This window comes from Haemorhous mexicanus, chromosome 9 (genome assembly GCF_027477595.1).
Source record: "Haemorhous mexicanus isolate bHaeMex1 chromosome 9, bHaeMex1.pri, whole genome shotgun sequence".
NCBI lineage: Eukaryota > Metazoa > Chordata > Aves > Passeriformes > Fringillidae > Haemorhous > Haemorhous mexicanus.
Genome location: NC_082349.1, coordinates 17,097,147 through 17,119,937, shown reverse-complemented (window position 1 = coordinate 17,119,937; position 22,791 = coordinate 17,097,147). Strand labels below are relative to the sequence as shown.

The following is a 22,791-nucleotide window of genomic DNA, read 5'->3' as shown; positions in this document are numbered from 1 at the left end:
GCATTTGTACAAAACAAGATAAAACAGTCCCAAACAAAAGTTGCTAAAAAGGTAGTACCATTGTGCTTTTAGTTAGAAGTGAGATATTAAACAAGTACATAATTTAAAAACCTTTGAAAAAGATGACAGCTGAAATTAATCCCTACAACTTAAAACAAATAATTTTATTCTGAAGTATAAAAGATAAATAAATATGTTATTATATGAAGGCAATAATCTTGATAACAGTTGGAAAAATAAAAAGGTTGTCATCTGCTTCAGTACAAATAACTCCAGGCCTTATTTAGAAATACAGTTTTAACGTGTCCTCTTTGAACGCACAGTGACGGTGCAGCAGCAGCAGCATCCCTGGGCTGCTGCTTGTCCAATGGGCAGCAGCAGTCATTCCTTCACAATTCTTGCACCTGAAACAAAATATGTGATGACCATGTCTAAATCCATTTGTACCAACATGTTACTTTTCATTATTGAACTTTATCTTACAAATTCAAGAAAACTAACGGCAGGTCTCAAGTCCATGGCTGCCATCTCAAATTCTGATTTATGTTATTAATGCATTTTTGTTCACTGTTCTTGTAACTGAAATGCATTTGCTTTCTCCAAGAGCACAACTTACAAATTTTCCAATACCATATTATGTTCCAGCAGATAAGAAGGAAAACGTTATGTAGAATATTTTTGAGAAGAAATCTTCATATGCAAATCCCTGTAAAAATTGTGTACAGCTTAAATGAACACTGTCTTTTGAAATAACTCCTCTGCATGAGGCTTAAGGTTTCATGTTGGATTGCATTGTTTGTTCTTAAGTTGCTAACAGTTCAGGAAGTGCCTGTAGAAACCCCATCAACAGTATCAAGGTATGAAGAGGAAAAAAAGCCTATGATGTCCACCAGCACTGAGCAAGAAAAATAGCAAAACAAATGTAAGCTGTATATAGAAGTAAATACAGCCAAACACATCATGTTTGAGGTTAGGGGTTTTTTGTTAGTTTCTAGAGCTTTACTGCCCCTACCCTTCCTTTTAAAAACAAGTGAATATGCTGGAGCTAATTATTCATTTATAGAAAAAAATAGAGTTTTAGGTGTCTCTAGGATATATATGCAGCAGCCATGTTTACACGAGCTAGTGCTGGAACACAAGAAGAAACTCTATCAGCCACTACTAATTCATATCATATTATACCAAGGTTCCTGTTAATTATAAATTTAAAAAGAGGTTATGTTGGTCCTCTATCTATCCATGCTTAGCTAGGTGCTTATTCTTTATGAGGAATGCTAGACACTCTGTACAGAAACACTTGTAAGTAGCATATAAGCAGCTTACAGCTAACAAATGAAAGATTACAGTAATTCCTAATTTTTAATGTGATGCACAGTTTTCCAAAAATGTTGTAAAAGTAACTTTTCTAAAAAGTCAGTCATTGCAAGCATGAATTTTTTCTTACTTCACTTCATTTAATACAATTTTACTTCTCATTTCAGAAGGAACTACGGTCACAAAAAATTAGTTTGCTGTAAATCCAATCTGCCTTTTTTTTTTTTTAATAAAGAAAATTACTTCAAATTCCCAGAAAAATGAAAAAAAAGGTATTCTTAATGTTCAGCAAGATATTTTTGGTTCCTTTATTTGGAATATTTACAGCTTCGAAGGGTAGCCAAGTGCTGTATTGTTACAAAATCTTCACTGCAGATTGAAGCACAGCAAGAACAAAGAATGATTCAACTGAAAACTCTGTGACCTGGTAATTTTATGAGTCCCAAAGGGACAGAGTGGACCAGAACACAAATCAACCCTCCCAGCAGTTCCTTCCCTGAACTAATATATTTTCTGTAATAAGCAAGGAAGGCAATGTATTAAGAAGAAAAAGAATGAGACAGACTGTACCCCTGGGCAAGACATACACACTGCCTCTCCACCCCTTTTCCCTAAATAGATTAGGCAATTTATTTTTTAGAACTAGGACAGAAAATTTCTCTGGAAGTCTGGTCAATCAGTCTCCAATGTGTTACTAATGGAGAAAGTGTTTTCTTACATTATGTTATTTTTAAACAAAGAAGGAACCATATAATATTCTAAATGGAGCCAGAAGCCCTCTGCAACATATTTCATGGCTTACACAGAATGCTTCCAAAATCCAGTGGTTTTTTATCTGCTTCACTGCAATGAAAATAAAATTTCATTTCCTTATCCCAAGTCTAGAAAGGAACATGACCAGAGCAGGTCTATTTTCAAAGCCTTTCTTAGATCATTCTTAGGCCTCTTCCTACCTGGTATTCCTTAGAAAAAAACAAGGCAATTTGTCTGGAAAGAAAGAGCCTAGTCAGCAATTGTACAGGGGCTAGCTAGGAAATTCTTTCTTTCAAAATAATCCCTTAGGAAAAGTTAGAAATGATTAATGGTATGTGTGAAAGGTAGCAGCAGTCACTGTCCTGTTCTTGAGCATCATCAACAACCTAACAGAATTCAAGATGGAAGAGCTGACATTGCTTTAATTTGCAGTGAAACAACCTTCATATTGAGCTGTGACACAGCCAAGCCCTCATGATCTAGAATACAGACCAAAGGCCTTTGGTGTTCACACAGAAATGAGGCTTCTCTGATACCTTGTCCTAGGGAAAAGAAACACATAAATGCAGCATAACCAAAGTGACAGAGGCCATCCTGGCTTTGGTGTTTAGCTCTAGCGTGGAAACATCCTTGACTGAACTTGTTTCTGCAGAAAGCCTGTTTATCTCAGGTCTCACGTGTAGAGACCTTGTGTAGAGACTTGTAGAGACTGATTCATGCACCAAACCAAAGACTGGTATCATTCACAAAGTGAGCTGTCTTCTCAAGTCCCTCCACACACTCCCATTCACTAGGCCAAAACATTCTCACTTCTCCTTCCTACCAACATGCTGGAGCTTAGTAGCCTTTGATGCAATAATTTTCACAAGATAGGTACCTAAGTCATAAGAAGCTCTCATCATACAGCACATTGTTTGTTTCATTTCAAGGAAGACCGTGTCATCCATAGTCAGAAAATCAGGTCCCTAAACCCAATCAGTAACCAAATTTCTCCACAGAAAGCAGACAATTATGAGTTTGCCATATAATCTGTAATTTTAAAATAATTAAACTTAGGGGATAAGAATACAACTATTCTGGGAGAAGTAATGACACACTAAAGAGACAATATAATTTCTTCTAGGCAGTACAGTAATGGCATTAAAAATTGATAATTTTTTGTCTATCCAAGGTATGTTTTACCTTTCCAAGAGCTTCTAGGCTATGTTGTTTTCTTTCATTCTTTTTTTCTTCAGCTGATTTATTTCCTGATCTCTCTGGAGCAATTCAAACTCTTTTTCACGAAGCTCATCTTTAGAATGCTGGAGTTTCTTCTCTAAGCTCTTAATCTGAACAGAAAATGCAATTAGATCAGAACCAATATTTTACCAACGTCAGAACAATTTTATTTAAAAAAAACAAACCACAAAACAAACAAAACTCCCAAATATTGTCAGTATTGACCCTGACTTTGGATTCCTCTGTCAATTTATTTTGTCTACATTTTCCTTTACTAAAAGAGCAGTTTGGGAGCCGTATCATATCAATTGAAAAATCATATTTCATTTTTGCACTGTTACAGCCTTACAAAATTTATAGTTTTAATTGACAAACATCTATTTTTACTGGTACATTCCTTCCCTCTCCCTACAATAAAAAAGAGGTTTTATCTTCTAGATTAAATCTGGCCAGCTATTGTGTCCCAGGATCAGACTTTCTCACAGAATTAGCTGCCCTTTTTTAGGGAAACTGTGGTTTTGATTAAGAAGCATTACCTGTTTATTGCATTCCTTAATTTCCAACTCTGACTTCTCTAAATTACACTGTAATTGAATTATTTGTTGCTCCATTTCTCCCTTACGCTCACGAACTGTCATATCCAATTGTGTAATCTAGAGGTAAAAAAGGAAGAGAAGGAAATATTATATTTTGAACTAATATGCAGATTTTAAGAAGCCATATTACAAACTTTGAGAGCAAAGTGAATGAAATTAATCCTTTGTAGCTTCAAGAGTATTCTCTTGAGTAGCTACACCCTAGCTATTTCATTGAAATAGTGGCTAAACATAAAAAGAAAAGGGGAAAATTGGGAAAAAGTCCATAACTGAATAGGTTAGGTCCTCATATACACATAATGCAAGTTATCCTTCTCAAAGAAATACATGTAGATTATTATACTAATCCACCTTCTTAGGAAATGCCAAATTTTGCCAAACCAAAAAAATTCAGTTCATCAAAAGCTTTGATGACTTCCTGGGGCAGTTCACAGGGTACTGTGGCAAAAATACATGGCAACATCTGGCCTCCTTACAGTATCAGTTCTTTGAACAGACTTATTCAAATCCCACTCCTTCTCTCTGAACCTCAAATATTCTTGAAGACAAAGGCTGGTAAGTCCTTCAGGAAGAGGTTTATAATAAAGTGACAGAATTTTCCCATGATGGGCATCAAATCCTGAAGCCAGACCAAAAGTCTGAAAATATTTCAAGTGAGCTACAGAAATGTATTCACAGCAAAGATACCATTTCATATTTAGAGGCTGCTTTAATGTGAATCAGATAAGCTCCAGTGCAAACAAGGAAAGGAATCTATCATCTCCAAGCACCCTTCAGCACAGATCTTTCCTTCCTCTTAGCAAACATCAAGATGAGAACAGTTGCCCCATAACTTTATCACTAATTAAGAATCTTGGGACAGGTTATGGCATAAGGCTCCAACAACACACAGCTGGTTTGAGGTTGGCACTGTGGCTGTAGGAACCAGTAGAGTTTGAGACAATGCATCAAAGCAACCAAACCTAGCAGGCCTAACCCAACTTTTCATAAATTATCTGCTTTATAACAGGAATAATTGTCAGTAACATGCTTAAAAACTGTCTCACCTGAGCTACTCTTTGTTTCAGTTCCCAATTCCTTTCTTTCAGTGCTTGGTCCATGTCAAGGAGTTCCTGCTTTTTGTCTTCAAGTTCATCCTTGCAATACCTGAAATTCTCATACATTTAATTGCTTAATGCACATTCAGTTGCTTAGCTTCAAATATCCAGCTTGAAAATCATGAGATCTATTACTTACTTACAGGATATTACCCTAAAGGTGAATTGATTGCAAGGAAACAAACCCAAATAGAATGGGGAATTCTAAGTAACTTGATTATTCAATTTATTTAATTGACTATATCAGGATTCTTTAAAAAATAAAGTATCATTAATTTGTGGTCAGAAAGTAAACTGGACAATTTGACTATTCTTATGATTACTTCACTGCTTTAAGATTCCGAAAATAATTTCAGCAGATTTTAAAACAGAATTCCCCAAAAAGAATTCAGCACCACTTTAGGAAATTACAAATGAGCCGAGGATCTCAAGTATCAAGTTATCTGATGGCCCCAAACCACCTAAAAATTATAGAGAGCTGCTAAGAACATTAAAAAACCCCGTCCAAACTACTTGCTATTCTTAAGGAATAACTAACAAAACTAAGTTTTCATGACAGAAAAGACAGCAGCTCACCTGAGCTCAGTTGTTAGATCCACGATAGCAATGTTCTTCTCCTCCAGAGAGGACTGTGCATTCTGCAATGCATCTTGCAACTCCTGAAGCTGTGTTAAAGTGATCTTTAATTCTCCATAGGCATTCTGTAATGCAGATTCCAGTTCTGCTATTTTCTGTAAGGCTTTCCTGTGGCAAGTCTCACTTTGAAGAAGCTTATCTTCAAAATCATTCACTATTTTACACACACAACACAAAAGAGAATGTATAATCATCAGTTTAATCATCAGGGTCTTTGTGCAACACCACTACCTAGTAGCATTTGTGGTCAGAATAAATTTTCAGTATCACTATTTTTTAGGACAATCTAGAAAAACAGTGACTACTTAAACAAAAGATGTTTATGGTACCTAAGTATTTGCTAGTTTTATTCACTTCATAATCAACAATTGACTGGAAACATAAGGATATAGCTAAAAAATCTGGCCAAGGAGACAGTGCAGACGCAGTATAGTAACTGACCATGCAGTGGTAGGAATAGTGCAAGCAGAATTGCTGCTATTTCTCTGGCGTAAAACAATGGTCCAATTAAACTAAATGGAAGATGATGGATTGGAATGTTTGTTATTTCCATAGACTTGTGGGGTTTTCTGTTTGTTTCAAAGAGATGCATTTTTTGAATAGCATATGCCTTTATTAAAGTTAAGTGTGTCATTTGACTATTACATTAATAATCTGCATTACCAATTCACAGGGAAACTACTTAGTATTTCAACTGGGGTGAAGGTATATACCACAAAAGTGAGAATTTGCAAAAGTATGTGAAAAATGTTTGTGATTTTTTTGGGCTGTGGGGGTGTTGTTCATTTGGGTTTGGTTTTGTTTTGGTTTAAGAAGATTATCAGTTTTTGACCGTCATGTACTTGATTATGAAAGGGAGGGAAAGAAAAATGTCTAATACATATAGAGGAATAGTTTAATGAAAGGAAGACTGAGAAACAAAATAGCCAAATTACCTTCATTTGCCTTTCTGTTGAGTTCTGATCTTGCTTCTTCCAGAACAATATCCAACTGATTTATCTGCAGTGCTTTGTTCGCACCATCTCGTTTTAATTGCACTACTTCTTTTTCCATGCCAGCAAGTTCATTCTTGCATTGATCCATCTTCAATTTCATCTGCCTAAAAGAAGCAACCAGAACAAAATAAACCAAGGAATAACAAGAGCAACATGCTCTAAGACAAGTGTTTGTGAATAAAATAGAAATAAAAGTCACATTCAGTAGGCTTTTCTTGTAATCAAAGCTATATTCTTTAATATTAGCAAGCTTCTGTAGAATGTACTGTCTACAATTATAAGCAAGCTGATATGGTTATGATTTGAACTGCTTCATGAAGAGCTATCTTAAGGCTGAGTAGGTTGCCAGGACATGCATTAATTCCATTGGAAAACTGTTCCAGAAAGTCATGCCTCTGCTAGTCAGAAGCTTCCCTTCTGATTTCCCATCTTTGCTGACAGACAGACAGACTGAAGTGTAAGCCCACAGCTGAGCACCATTTCAGACAGCAAGCGTTCTGATCCATATGCCCAAGTGCAGAATACACCTCTCTTTTATCCTAAACCTACCTGATTGTACAATTCAGTTCAGCCACCTTCTGTCTGTTTAAATCTGCTTCCTGAGCAGCTAGGCGCAGTTTCTCCTCCACCTTTCTCAACTCATCTTCTGCACATGCTTTCTGCTTCTGAAGCTCTTTTTCCATAGTGGATACCTATTGGAAAATGCATTTAAAGAGTAGTTTCAAATTGCATACCAAAGAAATGCACATTCTTGTCCTGCAACTCACACAGGGAGAGGTTTTACACAACTGATTTCTTTATAGTCGGTATGTAATTTAAAACTAAAACTCTGCACTTTTGAAAGACAAATAGTTTCTAGTACATGCAACAAGTAAATGCAACAAGATGCAAGTTTCTGAATTTAAATGCACCTCTACTTAACTGCAGTCTAGGGCTTGATTTTCCAAGCACCTAGCCACTCTAATGCTAATTAGAATTTTTGATAGCTCAGAACCTGGATTAAGATAAAACAAGCCGCTAAACTCTTTATTCTACATATATCAAATAATAATTATCTACTCAGTTATCAAAGAAATATCCAGATTTTATAGGTATAATGAAAACATATATAAGGCATTTAATTTTCTCCATATATGTAGACACTTCTCACCATACCGTACCTGTTTTTCAAGTTTAATTTGATTCTCTTCCAGCTCCCCATTTCTAATAGTTTCTTGCTGTAACATTTGCTGCTGATGATGCAAAGTTTGTTGCAGGAGAATATTTTGTTCACTCATGTCCTGAATAGTCTGACCTTTAATTTTTATTTCTTTCTGCAAATAATGAAGCTGAAAAGACATTTATTTTCCATTACAATAAAACATTTTTATTTGCAGTTGCTTCAGCTATTCTCTCAATGAACACAGACTCACACTTGTGATGCAATAAAACTTTTGTGTCTGAATTTAGTTGCATTACAGTTTCAACAGTACATAACAGATCTCATAATTCATCATTGTATTATGCTCTATACAGTCAGGAAAGTAGTAACTTCTCAGTCAGTCCCAGGTTTTGATTCTTGCTTTCTAAATATAACTTGTCAATATTTTAAAAACATACATAGCAGATTTTTAGTTAGAACTACTTTTCTTTCTGCCAGTCTTCTTTATTTCTCAGAAAGTCCTTGTTTTCCCTTTGAGATTTTGTTCTCAGTCCTCCCATTTATTTCTTTTTGCCTGTATGACAATAGTCATTCCAATTAGAAAAAAGGAATTTTGAGTGCCTAGCTTGTTTTATGTTGACTGATCTGGTTTCTCAGTGGTGAATGCCAGAGGGAACTGGTCTAGGGCGGGGGGAGGGAGTGTTCTTGGAAAAAAAAAAAGCCTCACTTGCTACATTTGATGTTTCACACTGCATCCAGTCCCTTCATATGCAGTACAGGAACAGGAGGGTTTAGGAAGCAGCAGTAAATATCACAGGTTTATGTGTGACACAGACCAAACAACTTCCTTCAAGCTAATCCTGTACAGGGTCCAGCAACTTCCACTTGACTAAAGACTCTCTCAGCAGGTAGGCCAGCACTGACATGATCAGCCTCTATATAATTAGCTCATCCACAAATAAAAATTCCTTCTAGTATTTCAAGTTAACTCTTTCTGGCTTTCAAGTAGTAGTGGAAAGTATGATAAAACTCGGGGTCTAGAAGTAAACATTTTTTTATGCCCAGGACTTCTTCCCCATTAAGACAGTTGAAAAACAGATCAATTTTGTGCCCTTAAATTTATATTACAATAGTGCTCTCTCCATTTTTTCCACAATCATTATCAGAGAGAGCACTGATTTTGTTCTTTCAACAATTCATTTATCTTAGTGCTTCTTTTCCTTTAAATTACCCCGTGGTTTTGAGTTAAAATTTTTCCCTTTACCCTCACAAAATGTATCATTTTTTCCAGCTTACTTCCCATCTACAGATCTTGTTGCAAATTTTGGCTGTCATTTCACAAACTTTTAGTTTAAATCAATCATAACAAGAGTTCTCTGCAATACAGAAGAATTATAAAACAACCTATTACCTCTTCAGACCTTTCTTTCAGCTGATTTTCAAACATCTCCTTATTTTCTTGTGACTGACTCAAATACAGTGTAACTTCTTCCTTACATACATTTAGTGCTGACTCAAGTTGTCGTACCTAGGTGAATGCAATAGATTATTTAAAATCACAGGGCATGGTTTGTATTAACTGGTCGAACAATTGTATTAAAAGACAGCTTTGTGTAAAACATCAGAAAAGCTACATTTTTATCATATGAGTATTAAAACAGCAATGGAAGGTAATGGTAAACTTTAAAACTGAAATAGTCTTCAAAAATTGAAATTATTTATAATACTTTAGACTGTGTTTATACCAGATGAGACTATCAGTTATAAGAAGATATGCCAGCACTTGTCAGTAGCTAGAATTTAAAAACAAGCACAGGGTCAATACCAAGTCATTAATCCATCATGTTTCATTACAAATAGAACTGCATAAATAAATTTGGAATTATCATCATAGGTGAGTTGACACACATGTTTTTTTAAGAAATAACATTCAGATCTTACTACAATTATTTTCAAAAAGTTACCAAGCAGCATGATTTCCCTTTCTGCACTGGGGGACAGTGCCTGAGTTTCACCAAATGGGAAAGGAAGAACTTTGAGCAATGTCAACACTGTCAATCTATTTTACACTTTCAATGCTCATTTGGGTTTGAGAAATCAGATAAAACAAATACAAATACCTTATAACCTTGAACTGACAAACAAACCCCAAGATCTTAAGCCATAGTAATCGAGCTTTTCTTAAACGTTTGGTTTCAATGCTAGGATTTCTTACCAATGAGATTTGTGCTGAATTTAGCTGCAGAATGTCTCATTCTTTCAATTTTGCAATCAGACTGCCAGTTTTCTAAACTATACTGGACTTTGTATCTCCATCCCCAGCTGATTCAAGAGTTTTTTGAAGAGAAATTACTATGTGTCTTAATTTTAAGTCTCTGTAAAACATCCCAAGTACTGCAAAGCCACTTGGATAGCAAATTGATCCTACACAAGCTCAGAAAGAGCATGAAAACAGCAAAGTCCCCAGTATCTTCTCCCACTGATATCCTGAAGATTTAATACTTCACTGGGGTAAATCTGCACATGGCATTGGTTTATTAAAATCCTATTACAAGCGTTGCATGGAAAATGTTTATCAGGCAAACACTAGGAAGAGCTAGAGATGGCTAAAAACATGACCAATATTACAGTATCACATATGTCTAAAATACATGCCATATGTAGACCAAAAGCATATATAACATTAGCTCTATGAGACAGTGTTGGACTTAAGGAGTAAAATAAGCACAGGTTTGCCCTATTTGGAACTACAGTAATTGCATTAAGCAGTTATGCATTGTATAATCTCTTACTGGAGGTTTCATCATACTTCTTTTAATTAAAAAAAGAAAACAACAACAACAAAAAAACAGATAAAAAAGAAATACTTCAGACAAATAACTTTTGGAATATTTACTTAAGATAAATTTATATAAAACAGTTTTTCTATAAAAGATAAAAGGAAATACACCGTTACTGCAAACTTTAAAACTATTACTTGAACATTACCCAGAGTTTTACTAACTTTGATTTTTTCTTCTGTTAACTGACTTTCCAGCATCTTCAATCCTTGATCTTTCTTGACATTTTGATTTTCCATTTCCTGTTTTTACAGACATTTTTATTCAAGAGAACCAAATATAAACATTACATAACATTAATCTAATTTTATAAAGTTATAAGTAATCTAACAAAAACTGATAATGAGGAAAAAAACGCAGATCAGTGTATCTAAAACACAATTGCTTCTATAATGTGTTTGCATGCATCATAGTCTGAAGTGAATTTGGTTGCTGAGATATGTCTCTTCATATTCTGCACCAGCAGGCATTATTAAAAGGAATAAAACATTATCATACTAGAACATTATTGGTTTTCCACCGAGTGCAGGAGTGATGATATCATTCTTTATCCAGATCTCTTTCCTTTCATTCGAGAGAGAAGCCCAAGGGGCAATCCAGAGGCATAAAGAGAATGCTAAGACAGAAAATACTGAAAGGTCCTTTAAATTCGTACAATATGTAGTAGTAGTAGTAGCAGTAATTGGTGACTACACTAGATTCAGTCAATTACTCGAACAAGAATTAAGAAGCATAAACATATCTTTCCATTTTCCCCAATTTTCCATGTATTTATGGATATGCTTTCCTTTATTTTTAGTCACTTGCTTGATTTGCATTTAAAGAAAGGCAAGAGCCAACCTTACCTCTCTGTTTCCTATCAGCAGCCCATCCAATGATTTGATGTGATGCTGTTTATGTAAAACCTCTTGCTGTAAAACAGATATTATCTTCTCTTGTTCAATGACTTGGTGATGTTTCTTCTCCAGCTGTGTTCGAAGCTGTCCGTAAGTAAATAGCAATTTATTCTTTTAATAAAAATGTATTCATCTAAATGTGATTCATATTTGTTCACCTATCATTTTTATACTGGAAATTAAATACATTACAGCCATCAGCAGTATTGCACATTATCGAGAAATCCCAAGCACTTAATATCTTAATTCCAGAGGAGAAGGAGGGCAGACAGAGTGCAATTGTCTGTCACCAGCCAACACAATAAGACATGCAAAGATTCTTTAGTAAAAGATGAGAAGCTTCTTAAACAGCTGGAAATAATCACAGTAATATTTCTAATCACATGGAGAAACATTTTTTCTCTAGAGACTGAAAAACCCCTGAATGCAGATGCTCCTAAGGCCCAGTTTGGCAGAGGTTCAGGCAACAAGAACATTTTCAGAAGCTGTCATGCTTTAAACCCAGTAGGCACTAAAGCTATTCTTTTTTTTCTGTGTGTTTGGAGCAAAAAACAACAGAACTCAGATTCCTAAGTCCTTATTTCTCTTCAGTTGAGCAGGATTTGAGTATTGCAGAGGGAAAGTTGTATAGCTAGTTAGATGGAAGATGTAGTAAAATCAGAGAACATGAGAGAAGAAAGAACTTTCTAAAAGAACATTTTAATGGATGTGTCTCGAAATTACAAGACAAATCAATATAGGAAAAAGTTACCAAGTATACCACTCATACGTACTACCATACAATAAATGTCTTACTAGACCAATCTGTTTCTCCATTTCTTTGTGCTGGTCAAGGTGAAGCAATTTTTCATTTTCAAAAGCAGAAGTTATCTTCTCATGTTTTTCACTGATAGTTGTTTCCAGCTCATGAATGCACCTGTTTTTTCCCTGGGAAGTGGTAACAATAAAAGGACTTAATAAAAACATTTAGCTGTGATAGTAAACAGTGTTTTATTTGATCATCTGGTTTCTAGATTTCATAAAGGAACAACAAACAAAATTCTGAAGTTACACAGAGCATGTGTCATCTCAAAGGATGTCACCCTTATACCACAGGTATAGAATGTCAGCAAATGCAGCCACTGCAGAGACAAGGTGTCTGCCAAGATGGATTGTGGCACAGGGAACTCCTGACAAAGACAAAAAGAAATTCTATGTTCATATGGATATATGGAATCTTTAAAATACCATTTTGAAGACTTTTTAATTTACAAATCTACATGTGTGTCACTGAAGCAAATGGCAATTCAACAGGGCCAGATCTTCATTGCCTATGTGAGCACATGGAAAACGTTACATGTTCATTAATGACTTACCACATTCAAGGACAGGGAAAAAAGGATGTTTTATTTCAAACAAGATTCTGTTTTTAAAAGCTGTGTTCCTGAAATCTGCACAGATTATATAGCAGATCTGAAAGTCCACACATTTTGAATACAGGGAATACTACTGTCAAGTTAAACTTTTATGTCTTTTTAAATAAATGTGGTTTCTCACTGAGAACATTTTACCATAAGTTCCAGTTCCAACTCAACATTTCTTTCTGCAGCAGTGGAATAAGCAACAGTCTTTTCTTCCAACTGTTTCTCAAGTGCAGAAAGCTGAGAAGATTTCTTTCTTACCTGAAATTAAATATGGAACAAAACAGCATGTAGACAACAGTTTCAGTTTTATTCAAATATTTGTATGCACTTTCTTATCACCAATTCCATTTTAGCTACTACTATAGTAACTTTAATAAACTATTTGGTTGATTTTGTTGAACTATTATATTTTATTACTTACAGATAAAGATTCAGGACAATTTACGTACAATTTATCCAATTAATTATCAGTGAAATGGCTTTACATATTTATAACATTTACATTCATTATTAGGAAATAAGTGCAGAGCCCATTATGCTGAACTCTGTAAACACATTAGCACCAGAATGGAAACATTAGCAATTTAATTTATTCACCCTGAGAAAAGCTGAAGCTTAAATTTTTTCTTTTGTGACTCCCTGGTAATGATGTTCATCTCTGGCAACTACAGTAAGACTTAATGAGGAAAAATACAACCTTTAATGAGGAAAAATACAACAAGGTTCCATCAACCTGTTTCCTAGGATTACCCATTAATTCAACCACACCAAAGCAACAAAACTGTGCATATTTTCCACATAACAAATCAAAGTATTAGCAGAAAAGCCTACTAACTTTAAAACAGTATTTCTGACAACTAACCCTACACCAGCTTTCAAACAGTATTTCTGACAACAAATTAAGGTTGCTAAGTCTTTCTGCTTGCTGAAAAATTGTTTGAATTTTTCTCAAATTAATCAGATTTTAAAATTATTACGACAATTGCAGTTTTTCCATAACTATTGCCTTAACTATCTTTGGTAACTGAACTGAAGAAAAAAGGGCATATTCTTTTCAGTGCTATTTAAAACTTACTTCTCTCTCTAAGCTACTAGTTTTTGAAGCCTTCTTCAATAGGTCTTCCTGTATGATTTGAAACTGACTGGTTCTTTGAGCCATGCTGGTCCTCAAGGCAGAATTCTCATCATCTGCTTTTATCAGTTTAGTGCGTAGTTCTTCTATCTCTTTCTGGAATTTTTGCCTCACCTTTTCAAATTGTTTGCTTATAAGTTCCAACTGTTGACATTTTCTCCTCTCTCAAAGTAGAAAAAATAAATTTAAGATTAATTTATAAAAGAACATGCAAACCCATAATGTAGCTGAATGCAGTGATTCATGAAAACAAACAAAAACCCCAATAAAACCCCAACAAACAAACAAACAAACAAAGACAGCATCCTACAGGTGCCCTGACATAATTTCATGGAGCAGTCCTAACAGTAATGACAGAAGCAATCAGAGAAACACTAACAGCAGGATACAGAGAAAAGAGTCAACAAAAATACAGAGATTTTAGCACAATCTGCCTAAAGAAAGAAATACATGGTTCCATTTCAACACAATTCCTAGCTCAGCAACTGCTGAACTAGTAACTGAAGCAGTGAAAGAAATAAATAAATATACTGTGTCTGGAGAACATGACAGTTTCCAAAGTGGCAAAATGCTCCCTGTTCAAACAAAGCATACATGTTGTAAAACCAACTTGAACCCTTGCAGAACATTTCTGTTGTGTGCATTAATTGGACAAACTGAAAAGCTATTTCAGCAAGCTTACCTCCTGAATTTCTGATCAATTTGACAGGCTCTGTTTCTAGGTCACATAACCTGCTGTTTCCTTGTCCTTCATTACCATTAGAAAGATGCTCAGCTCCAGTACAGACAGTTAACTTTGCATCAGGCTTTTGAATTTCTGCTTCTTTCATTGCCAGTTTAATACTATTATGAAGAAGGAGACAGCAATTTAACATTCTTTCTGCATGTTAATTCTAATAGTACCTTATTATCTGCCTAATCTTGCCATAGTTCAGTAACCAGAAAGTTATACCTTAGGTCTGCAATCAAAGGTTTACTTGATTCACCACAAGATTCAGAGGTAGCTTCTTTTGCTGAGGAACTCAATAGCTGGTGTTTGAAATGGTGCCATTTAAACTGAAAGTTAACAGAAAACAAAGATCAATGAAAAAACATCAACCTTTTATTGCTTCATAGCATCCTTAATTCAGGTGTTATACTGGCATATAAATTTAAAGACACATACACCAGGATATTAAAAGTTTGGATAACTCAATCCTTAAAATTATTCAAAACATAATACACTGTTAAGACTATTTCAGTTACTCTACCTCTTCAGATGTACTTAAAGACAACTGAGAAATAATGGTTTCCAGTATATTGAGCTCTTCCCTTGAATCCTCTATTTCTTGATGACATAATTTCAAGTGGTCATGTTGCTGTGCAGTAAGTGCTCTCAGCTCTTCATTTTCACTTACTAGAGCATTTTTCTCTTTAAGTACTATATCTTTTTCAGAAAGTTCACTCTCAAGCTTGATGATCTTCTGATCAGACTGACTCAGCATTGATGTCATTTCAGTGTTCTTTGCCTCTAGAGCTTTAATTTCTTCTTTTGTGTTGTGATTCTCTTCCTTTAATTGTCTAAAAAGACATTTAAAAGGTATTGTCATTACTAGAGGCAGAGACTTACTGAGGAGACTCAAGCTAGTGTAGAGGTGTTCATACACTGCCCACTCTTGCCAAAATGGCTTGAAGAACAACAATTAAGGCAGTAATGAGAGTGTGGACAAAGCATGTAAATTGAATAACACCACAATATCTGTGGAGGTGTTTGTCCAAACCTAACAATTCTAAAGACAATCAGCTGATGGTTGTCTACCCTCATTAAAGCAATGAGGGAATTACCAAAGAACTTCTGAAAAGAAGGGGGCTTCAGCTTGAAATGAAACACACAAGAAACATAAAAACTTGTAGAGGTTGGAGCTGGGACAGAGAGCAGTCCAAACGAGGTTTGTCAGTTCCATGAGCTGCAGTCAGCATCACAACCTCCACTGAGGCCTGAGTGCAGCCCCTGGCCCCCAGCAGCAGGCAGTGCAGGGCACTGCTCACAGGGGCAGCCCAGGCAGAGCACAGGGGACACAGCAGGGCAGCCCATGGCCCCCAGCAGCAGGCAGTGCAGGGCACTGCCAACAGGGGCAGCCCAGGCAGAGCACAGGGGACACAGCAGGGCAGCCCATGGCCCCCAGCAGCAGGCAGTGCAGGGCACTGCTCACAGGGGCAGCCCAGGCAGAGCACAGGGGACACAGCAGGGCAGCCCATGGCCCCCAGCAGCAGGCAGTGACCTGGGAACAGTGCCCCAGAAGGCTTGGGGGGCTTCTTCCTGGGAATGGGGGCAGCATGTGGGATTCAAGTGTTTAAAAATTAGTTACAGAAAGTGAGTAGAAATGTATTGAACTATATGAATTGAGCAGAACATTCACAGTGACAGTTGCAACATGCAAGTTCTTGTAAAAACGCTGCACAGAGAATTTTTAAACGCCTTCGTGTTACCTTAGTTGCTCCTCTAGGATGTCTAGATCCTTCCTGTAGCTGATACACTTATCATTCAACTTCTCTTTTTCTTTTTCACAACTAATTAAACGTTCTCCCAAGACTACTTCTTCAGCTTTAGCCTTAAAAAGCAATTTTTTTTCATTACTGTACAGCAATAAACCAAGCTTTCGTGTCAAGAGGCTATTTTTAAAAATAATATTATGCTCTTTCTGGTAAGTCATTAGATAATACTATTGCTTACTATTGTGAAGAGAAGGCAAGAGGAGAAGAAATTTTATTTTTCTGTTAATTTAGGAAAAAATTAATATTTTAGGGTATATTTGTGGTTGGCAGCCTTGTTCCACAAGGAAAGAAGTCTAACAAAACAAAACAAAAATCTTTGTAAGAGCTAACTTATTTTCTCCTCCCACAAGGCAGGAACAATTAACAATTCTGATTGTTGGAACTTTGGGACATGACTTCATTTTCATCTTAGCTCTTCTTCAGCACATGTTTCATTAAACAGCTTATACATATGGAAAAAAAAAGAGCTATTAAAGGGTCTTGTATGTTTAAAATGTAAAATTCCCAGTGGGCAAGCAGGAGACATAAGAAACAGCAACAGTATTAGGATACTCCAAAGATCCAGACTGTGCAAAGACAGAGTAAAATTATATAACTGCATTTATCACTACAAACAATTGCTTACCCTGTCCCACCTCTTTTAGGGCTTTGCCACCAACAAGTGGAAACAATTGACTCACTGATGAACCTGTTGCTATTGGCTGCCTGGCCTATTGGAAGAAACATCTTCACACCATGGCAAATACAAGTGAAGAAAAAACTCTCACCTTTTCTAATTTTTCAGTTATTTCTGCTTTATACTTTGTAAAAGCCCTTGTCAGCTCCTCCACATTCAACAAAGCTTCATTTCTTTGCTGTTGTGCTCTGTCAAGCAAAAGATGCAAACCAATTTTAAAACCCACAAACTCCAGCCATTAATGTAACTATCTTCAGTCACTAAAAAAAACTACTACAGTGATTGCTCCAGGTACTTCATTTCTTCATCCAGCTTTCCAAGCCCCAGATATCACACGAGACTGTGCTCCAAGAAACAACCCAGAGTCCCCACTGCCTCCCTCTATCACTCCATCACATCCCCCTTCCCCTGTCATTGCTCATTAGGGAAGGAGCTGGCAGAGTACTCAGCACGGCTCACGTGTGCAGTCTGTTCAGGACAGCCAGCATGGGCACACAAGAATTCCTGCTGCTCAGTAACATTTCTCTCTTCCACTAAGGGGCTGGGGGTGGGGCAGTGCCTCATCTAAGTACAGCACCCCTCAGATTGGTGTCTCACTGTGAGGACCAGTGCCCACTTGGAGATGGCAAAAGCATCCAGAGAAGGGGATAAGAGCATTTCAGAACAACACAATAACATTAGTTTAAAGCAGTTCAGGTTGCCTGTAAGTAAGTTGTTGCAACTAATGATTAAAAGTAAACCATAATAATTGTTGATGCTAACCACAACATCATACTTAACACCTGGCAGAAGCTCAGCTTTTCTGAAGTACAAAAACATTTACATTTACAACTAGCAGCTAAATACAGCTAGGTCCAGCCCCACATGGGAAGGAGCAGCAATCATAAAGCAAAACATTTCTTCAACCAGCAGTGCAAGGCACACAGTATTTCAGGGTTTTTTGCCATAAGAAGGTTAGAGGTAATTTCATGGGTAGAGGCACAAGTCAAACAAAGAGTTTGCATTTAAAAGGTTCAAGAAATGTTTTCCCAAGCCATTAATTCAGGTAATTTTTTTGCCCCAGGTAATGCAGTTAAATTAATAGGGAAGGTAGGGATCTTTTTATTTATTCCACTCACTTCTTTAAAATTACATTTTGGAGGTGATAGGAGTGTTCATAACAACTTCCAACAGAAAAAATTCCCTACTCCTCTAGTAGTGACAGAGCCACAAGGCTAAAGGAGGCAATAGGAAAGGGAAATGGGGACTGAGATGGAATTACAGCACCCTTTTCAACAGTATCGCATGGACAGGTAAGATTCAGGATAACAAAAATGTCTCTTGATTAAGTTGTTCTTTTATCATTTTCCTCACACCAAGGAACGCTGCTGAATACCAGCTGCTGAGTATACACTGCAGGTTCTTGCAAGACAAGTACAAAAATAATTCAGGAAAAATAAATTCTGGACACTGAAGCCTTCCACTGCAGTACATCCATTCTGAAGGAAAAAACCAGCTGATAAACTGGGCACTAATGTGTGCTATCAGTCTGCAGCTACCAGCTGACCTCAAGATTTTAAGCATGCCCATTGAAGTAATCAGTACCTTACCATAGAATTTCCTTTTTTTATTTTAAATAACATCCTTAAAACAGAAAAGTAATTTGATTCCACAAAGCAAAACACTGCCAATGGAAATAAACACTTATGCTCTATTATTCTATGCTCCATTTATTAAAATTAGTTAATTACCTCTTTCTTTGCTTGCTTTGTTCAATTAACTCAATTTTCAAAATTTTATAGCCCTTTTGATATCTTTCCAACATGTGTTCTCTTTCCATTGCTGTTTTCTGATTTTGATCTAGCCTATCTTCTGCATCTCTAGCAAATAAACAAAGCATAATAAAAAATAAGAACTTTTTGTAAAGAAAATAGATTTTTGTTGATCTTTAGTGCATACAATGTTCCAGAAGTGCTAGACAAACACGCCGTAACTCTCAAAGCTAGGTTAGGAGCACCCACAGTCTGCAGACTCCCCAGGAGTACAGTCTGCAGTCTGGAGTGGTATCTAAGACTTATCAATAGGCACAGGTGTCACAACTGCCAAGCACCCAGAGAGCTGACTTTGTGTCATGAGCTCTGATCAGAGAAATCATATTTTCTCTGCCAAGAGGTGTGACTGGGAAAGAACACTAAAATATAAATTTAACATAAGTATTTTTACTTTTCTTTTTTTTTTTTTTTTTTTTTTTTTTTTTTTGTGTGTGTGAAGACAGACTACTGAAACATTAATTGAATATTCCAGAACATGAGGTTGTAAGGCAAGTTGACCACCAGGTATGTCTTCCTGACACCTCTGAACAGCATTTACATCAGTTTTATTTGGCCATTTGCCTTGATTAATGTATTCACAAAGAAAGAATCCTTTATGTTACAAAGAGCACACAAAGGTCACGTTCAGAATTATGTATGCTTGTTACAAGAGAATATATGTGGGCACGTGCCAAACAATCACCCTAGCCATTGTAAGGGCACGGTCCTGTTCAGCACACATTACAAACTGGTTTCTTTCACCAGCCTTTATTATTTCTTCTCAGTTTCTTGAAGTTCATTCAGCACAAACTAAACCACGTCCCTCCTCCTACAAATGGCTCTGAAATGAAAGTTTCAGACCCCAGATTACATGACCCACACAGTATCAGAAATTATGTCATCCCTAAAAGAGACTGGACTGGCAGGAAGACAACAATAAAATATTGATTTGAAAGTACACATTACTTCAGAATTTTATCTTGAGCTGAAATTTCTGCTTCCAAATTTACAATCTGTTCTTTCAACTTCGGAATGCTGATCAAATGTGTAGCTAAAGCAGCCTCAAGATATGAAATCTGAAATACAAACATATTGGGGTTTCATTAACATTTGCATATATACAGGTAAGAAACAGAAGAACCATCTGCTCACTGAATGACAGTGCTCTTAACCCCACTGTAAATTATGTTTGTTCTTCTACACCACCTTAACTCCAATTTTCTATTTATTTAACATTGCTTTCAGTTCCACTGTGATATTCTGCCCAGCAAAATTATTTCTTTACAGGTTGATCTTGTTTCTTGCTTTTCCCCAGAAGTTTATATCCAACTACTACTTTCAGTGCCAGGCAGTCAAACATTTTGTTTATCTATTTATTTGTACTGTTTTGGAGATAACATTTCTCAAACAAAATCCACGAAAGATAGCTATGTTTTATTAATATTATATATAAGCCAAATAAAACAACAGAGTTGTCCTGAAATAAACCTGTACAGACAAGTGTAAACTAAATCAGTAATGATTTATTAGATACAACATTCCTTTCTAACTCATCTTCACTTTTTTCAAAATAGCAATATTAATCCAAGCTGGGAGATCAACTATTTTAATTTCCTAGACAATTGACTACCGTGGCATTATTATTCCCATCAATGTCTCAGACACATGAACATCCAGTACTAAATGCATTACTGAACTATTTTCTTTCATAGTGTGTTTTTCATTCTGTGGCTTACTGCCTTTAGACTAAACTTTGGAACATAAGTAGGTGGAATTCATAATTAATATAGTTGTTTTGCCCATGGAGAAATAGATTCCAAACTATTCTGTCCAGGATTAATATTGATTGTGAAATATATACTAAATATTAAACTTACACAGATTAAAATAAGACAAAACACAGCACATTCTGCTTGGAATTCTAAACTCAAAAATCACGGTCCCTGGGTGTCTTAGGGTACACTAAAGATACATACTTTTGTTTTTGACTGCATCAATTCAAAGTTCATTGTTTCCACTCTGTTCTTCAGGTAGTGATTCTGAGAAGTCAAAGATGCATTTTGCTCATGAAGGGCATCCAGCTTCTCCTGAAGTTGTTCATTTTCTTCCACAGTTTTAAGCAAAGTTGCAGGTACAGAGTAAGACTAGATATAAAAATATGATTGTGTATATATATATATATATATATATATATATATATATATATATATATATACATAAAAATGAAAACACATCTTAGAATCAAAACCAGTGTGGGTTGAAAGGGAACTTTAAAGGTCATTTACTCCAACCACTTTGCAATGAACAGCCTGAAGCAGATCAACTTGCTCAGAGCCCTGACCAACCTGACCTTGAATGTTTCCTGGGATGGGAGTCCTGTGGCTGTGCTGCACCACCCTCATGAGTAAAACTCCTGCTACATCTAATCTAAATCAGTTGAAAATCCTTGTCCTATCCCAACAGGACCTGCTAAAAGCTTTGTCCCAATTTTTCTTGCAAGCCTCAAGCGCTGAGAGGCGGAGCTGAAACTTCCCCGCAGCAAAGTACTCGAGGGATACCATGTTTAAGGTGCTCACTTGACATCACTGCCTGTTTCTACAGTGTATCTACTCCAAGCCCAGCGGCCAAAAATGCTCCAAAACATCACAAAGAAAAAAGTATCAAAAAGAAGTAATGAAGAGAAATATTTACTTTGCATTTTCTTTGAAAATCCTGGCGAGATGTTCTCCCAGAATTCTTCTTACAGCTGGAAAAGCCTTGACAATTGTAATTGGGCTGCACAAAGTCCTCCAGAGGGACATCTGTGACCTCATCGAAGCAGTGGTTGTAATATTCCCTTGTACTAGTGTTTGGAGGGAGAGCAAAAAGTCACTACTGCTTTTTTTCTTTATCAGGTTGCTCATAAAGACTATTCAAACAAAAAGCAGAAAAGCAGGTAATCACAGTGATCCATCACACAGGATTAACAGAGTAAGGCTACAAGAGGCAGGAGGTTCTCATTCCCAGACCTACTCATACCTGGAAAGCTCTTTCTCTACAGTTTGTAGGTTTTTTTCAGTTCTCTTCAGCTGATTCTGTAATGACTGCACATTTGCAAGCAGGTCGTCATCAGCATCACTTTTAGAGCAAGTCCACATACTACATTCCATTGGTAACATGCATAAGGCTAAAGTAATATTTAATAGTAAAACACTGTTAAATGGGCATGAAAACTGTTTGTAAAAATAAAAAAAAAAAGGAAAGGAGAAATATGTACAACAAAGAAAAAACTCAATTTCCAAACGTATACATTTCATACGCTCCTCCTTCCTACGTTCACTAGATAAAAGTAACAAATTGTGTCTTTTGTGAGGAGTTCTGTATGCATTCATGAAGTACAAAAAGCTCCATGACTTGCCATACATGAAAACTGGAAAAACCTGCACCTGCTATATACATTATTTGCCAAAAATCTGCCACGCAGCGCATCCTAGAGCTCTGGCAGTCCGGTGTACCCGGCGGGGAGCCCGAGAAGAGAACGGCGCACACGCGAACGCGCAAAACTTGCCTCGCTGCCCGCGACCAGCGCAACGAGAGACGAACGCGAACCGGCCCCGGGCGGACGGGCAGCACCAGAGCCAGGGCGGGGAGCGCCGCAGGACCCCGAGCCAGGGGCCCGGGCTGGAAGAGAGCGGCGGCACGGGGCGCTGGCGGCCGTCCCTCGGCTCCGAGCAGGCCGGTGCCGGTCCGTCCCCGCCACAGCAGCGCCCGGCGCCGCTCCCGCCGCGCT

At 36.7% G+C, this 22,791-nt stretch overlaps 1 protein-coding gene across 5 annotated transcripts; it reads right to left on the bottom strand.

The window, feature by feature from the left end:
* Nucleotides 1–149: 149 nt before the first annotated feature.
* Nucleotides 150–22,790, bottom strand: CCDC18 (coiled-coil domain containing 18). Of its 5 annotated transcripts, none has more exons than XM_059854225.1 (25): nucleotides 22,570–22,789; nucleotides 22,041–22,188; nucleotides 21,714–21,864; nucleotides 20,999–21,166; nucleotides 19,989–20,098; nucleotides 18,963–19,091; nucleotides 17,324–17,420; nucleotides 16,491–16,612; nucleotides 15,272–15,581; nucleotides 14,974–15,077; nucleotides 14,704–14,864; nucleotides 13,965–14,185; nucleotides 13,037–13,147; nucleotides 12,282–12,413; nucleotides 11,436–11,570; nucleotides 10,755–10,832; nucleotides 9,162–9,278; nucleotides 7,770–7,937; nucleotides 7,159–7,301; nucleotides 6,550–6,713; nucleotides 5,555–5,768; nucleotides 4,928–5,027; nucleotides 3,822–3,938; nucleotides 3,250–3,395; nucleotides 150–404 (listed from the first exon to the last, which is right to left on the bottom strand). In XM_059854225.1, exons 2-24 carry the CDS (start codon nucleotides 22,178–22,180, stop codon nucleotides 3,264–3,266), a joined length of 3,324 nt encoding a protein of 1,107 aa, XP_059710208.1. In that variant the 5' UTR covers nucleotides 22,181–22,188; nucleotides 22,570–22,789; the 3' UTR covers nucleotides 150–404; nucleotides 3,250–3,263. The 5 variants fall into 5 exon arrangements, with proteins under 5 accessions (XP_059710208.1, XP_059710210.1, XP_059710209.1 ...); XM_059854227.1 differs by having other exon boundaries at nucleotides 15,419–15,581; XM_059854226.1 differs by lacking the exon at nucleotides 18,963–19,091 and having other exon boundaries at nucleotides 22,570–22,790.
* Between the last annotated feature and the right edge of the window lies 1 nt (nucleotide 22,791).

Coding starts and splice junctions, on each gene's coding strand:
- CCDC18 (XM_059854225.1), bottom strand. CDS start 22,180: ATGTTACCAATGGAATGTAGTATGTGGACTTGCTCTAAAAGTGATGCT. Junction 20,099..20,998: donor TGATGCAGTCAAAAACAAAA/GTATGTATCTTT, acceptor TTTGTATTTCAG/ATTTCATATCTTGAGGCTGC. Junction 14,186..14,703: donor ATTGATCAGAAATTCAGGAG/GTAAGCTTGCTG, acceptor TTCTACTTTGAG/AGAGGAGAAAATGTCAACAG.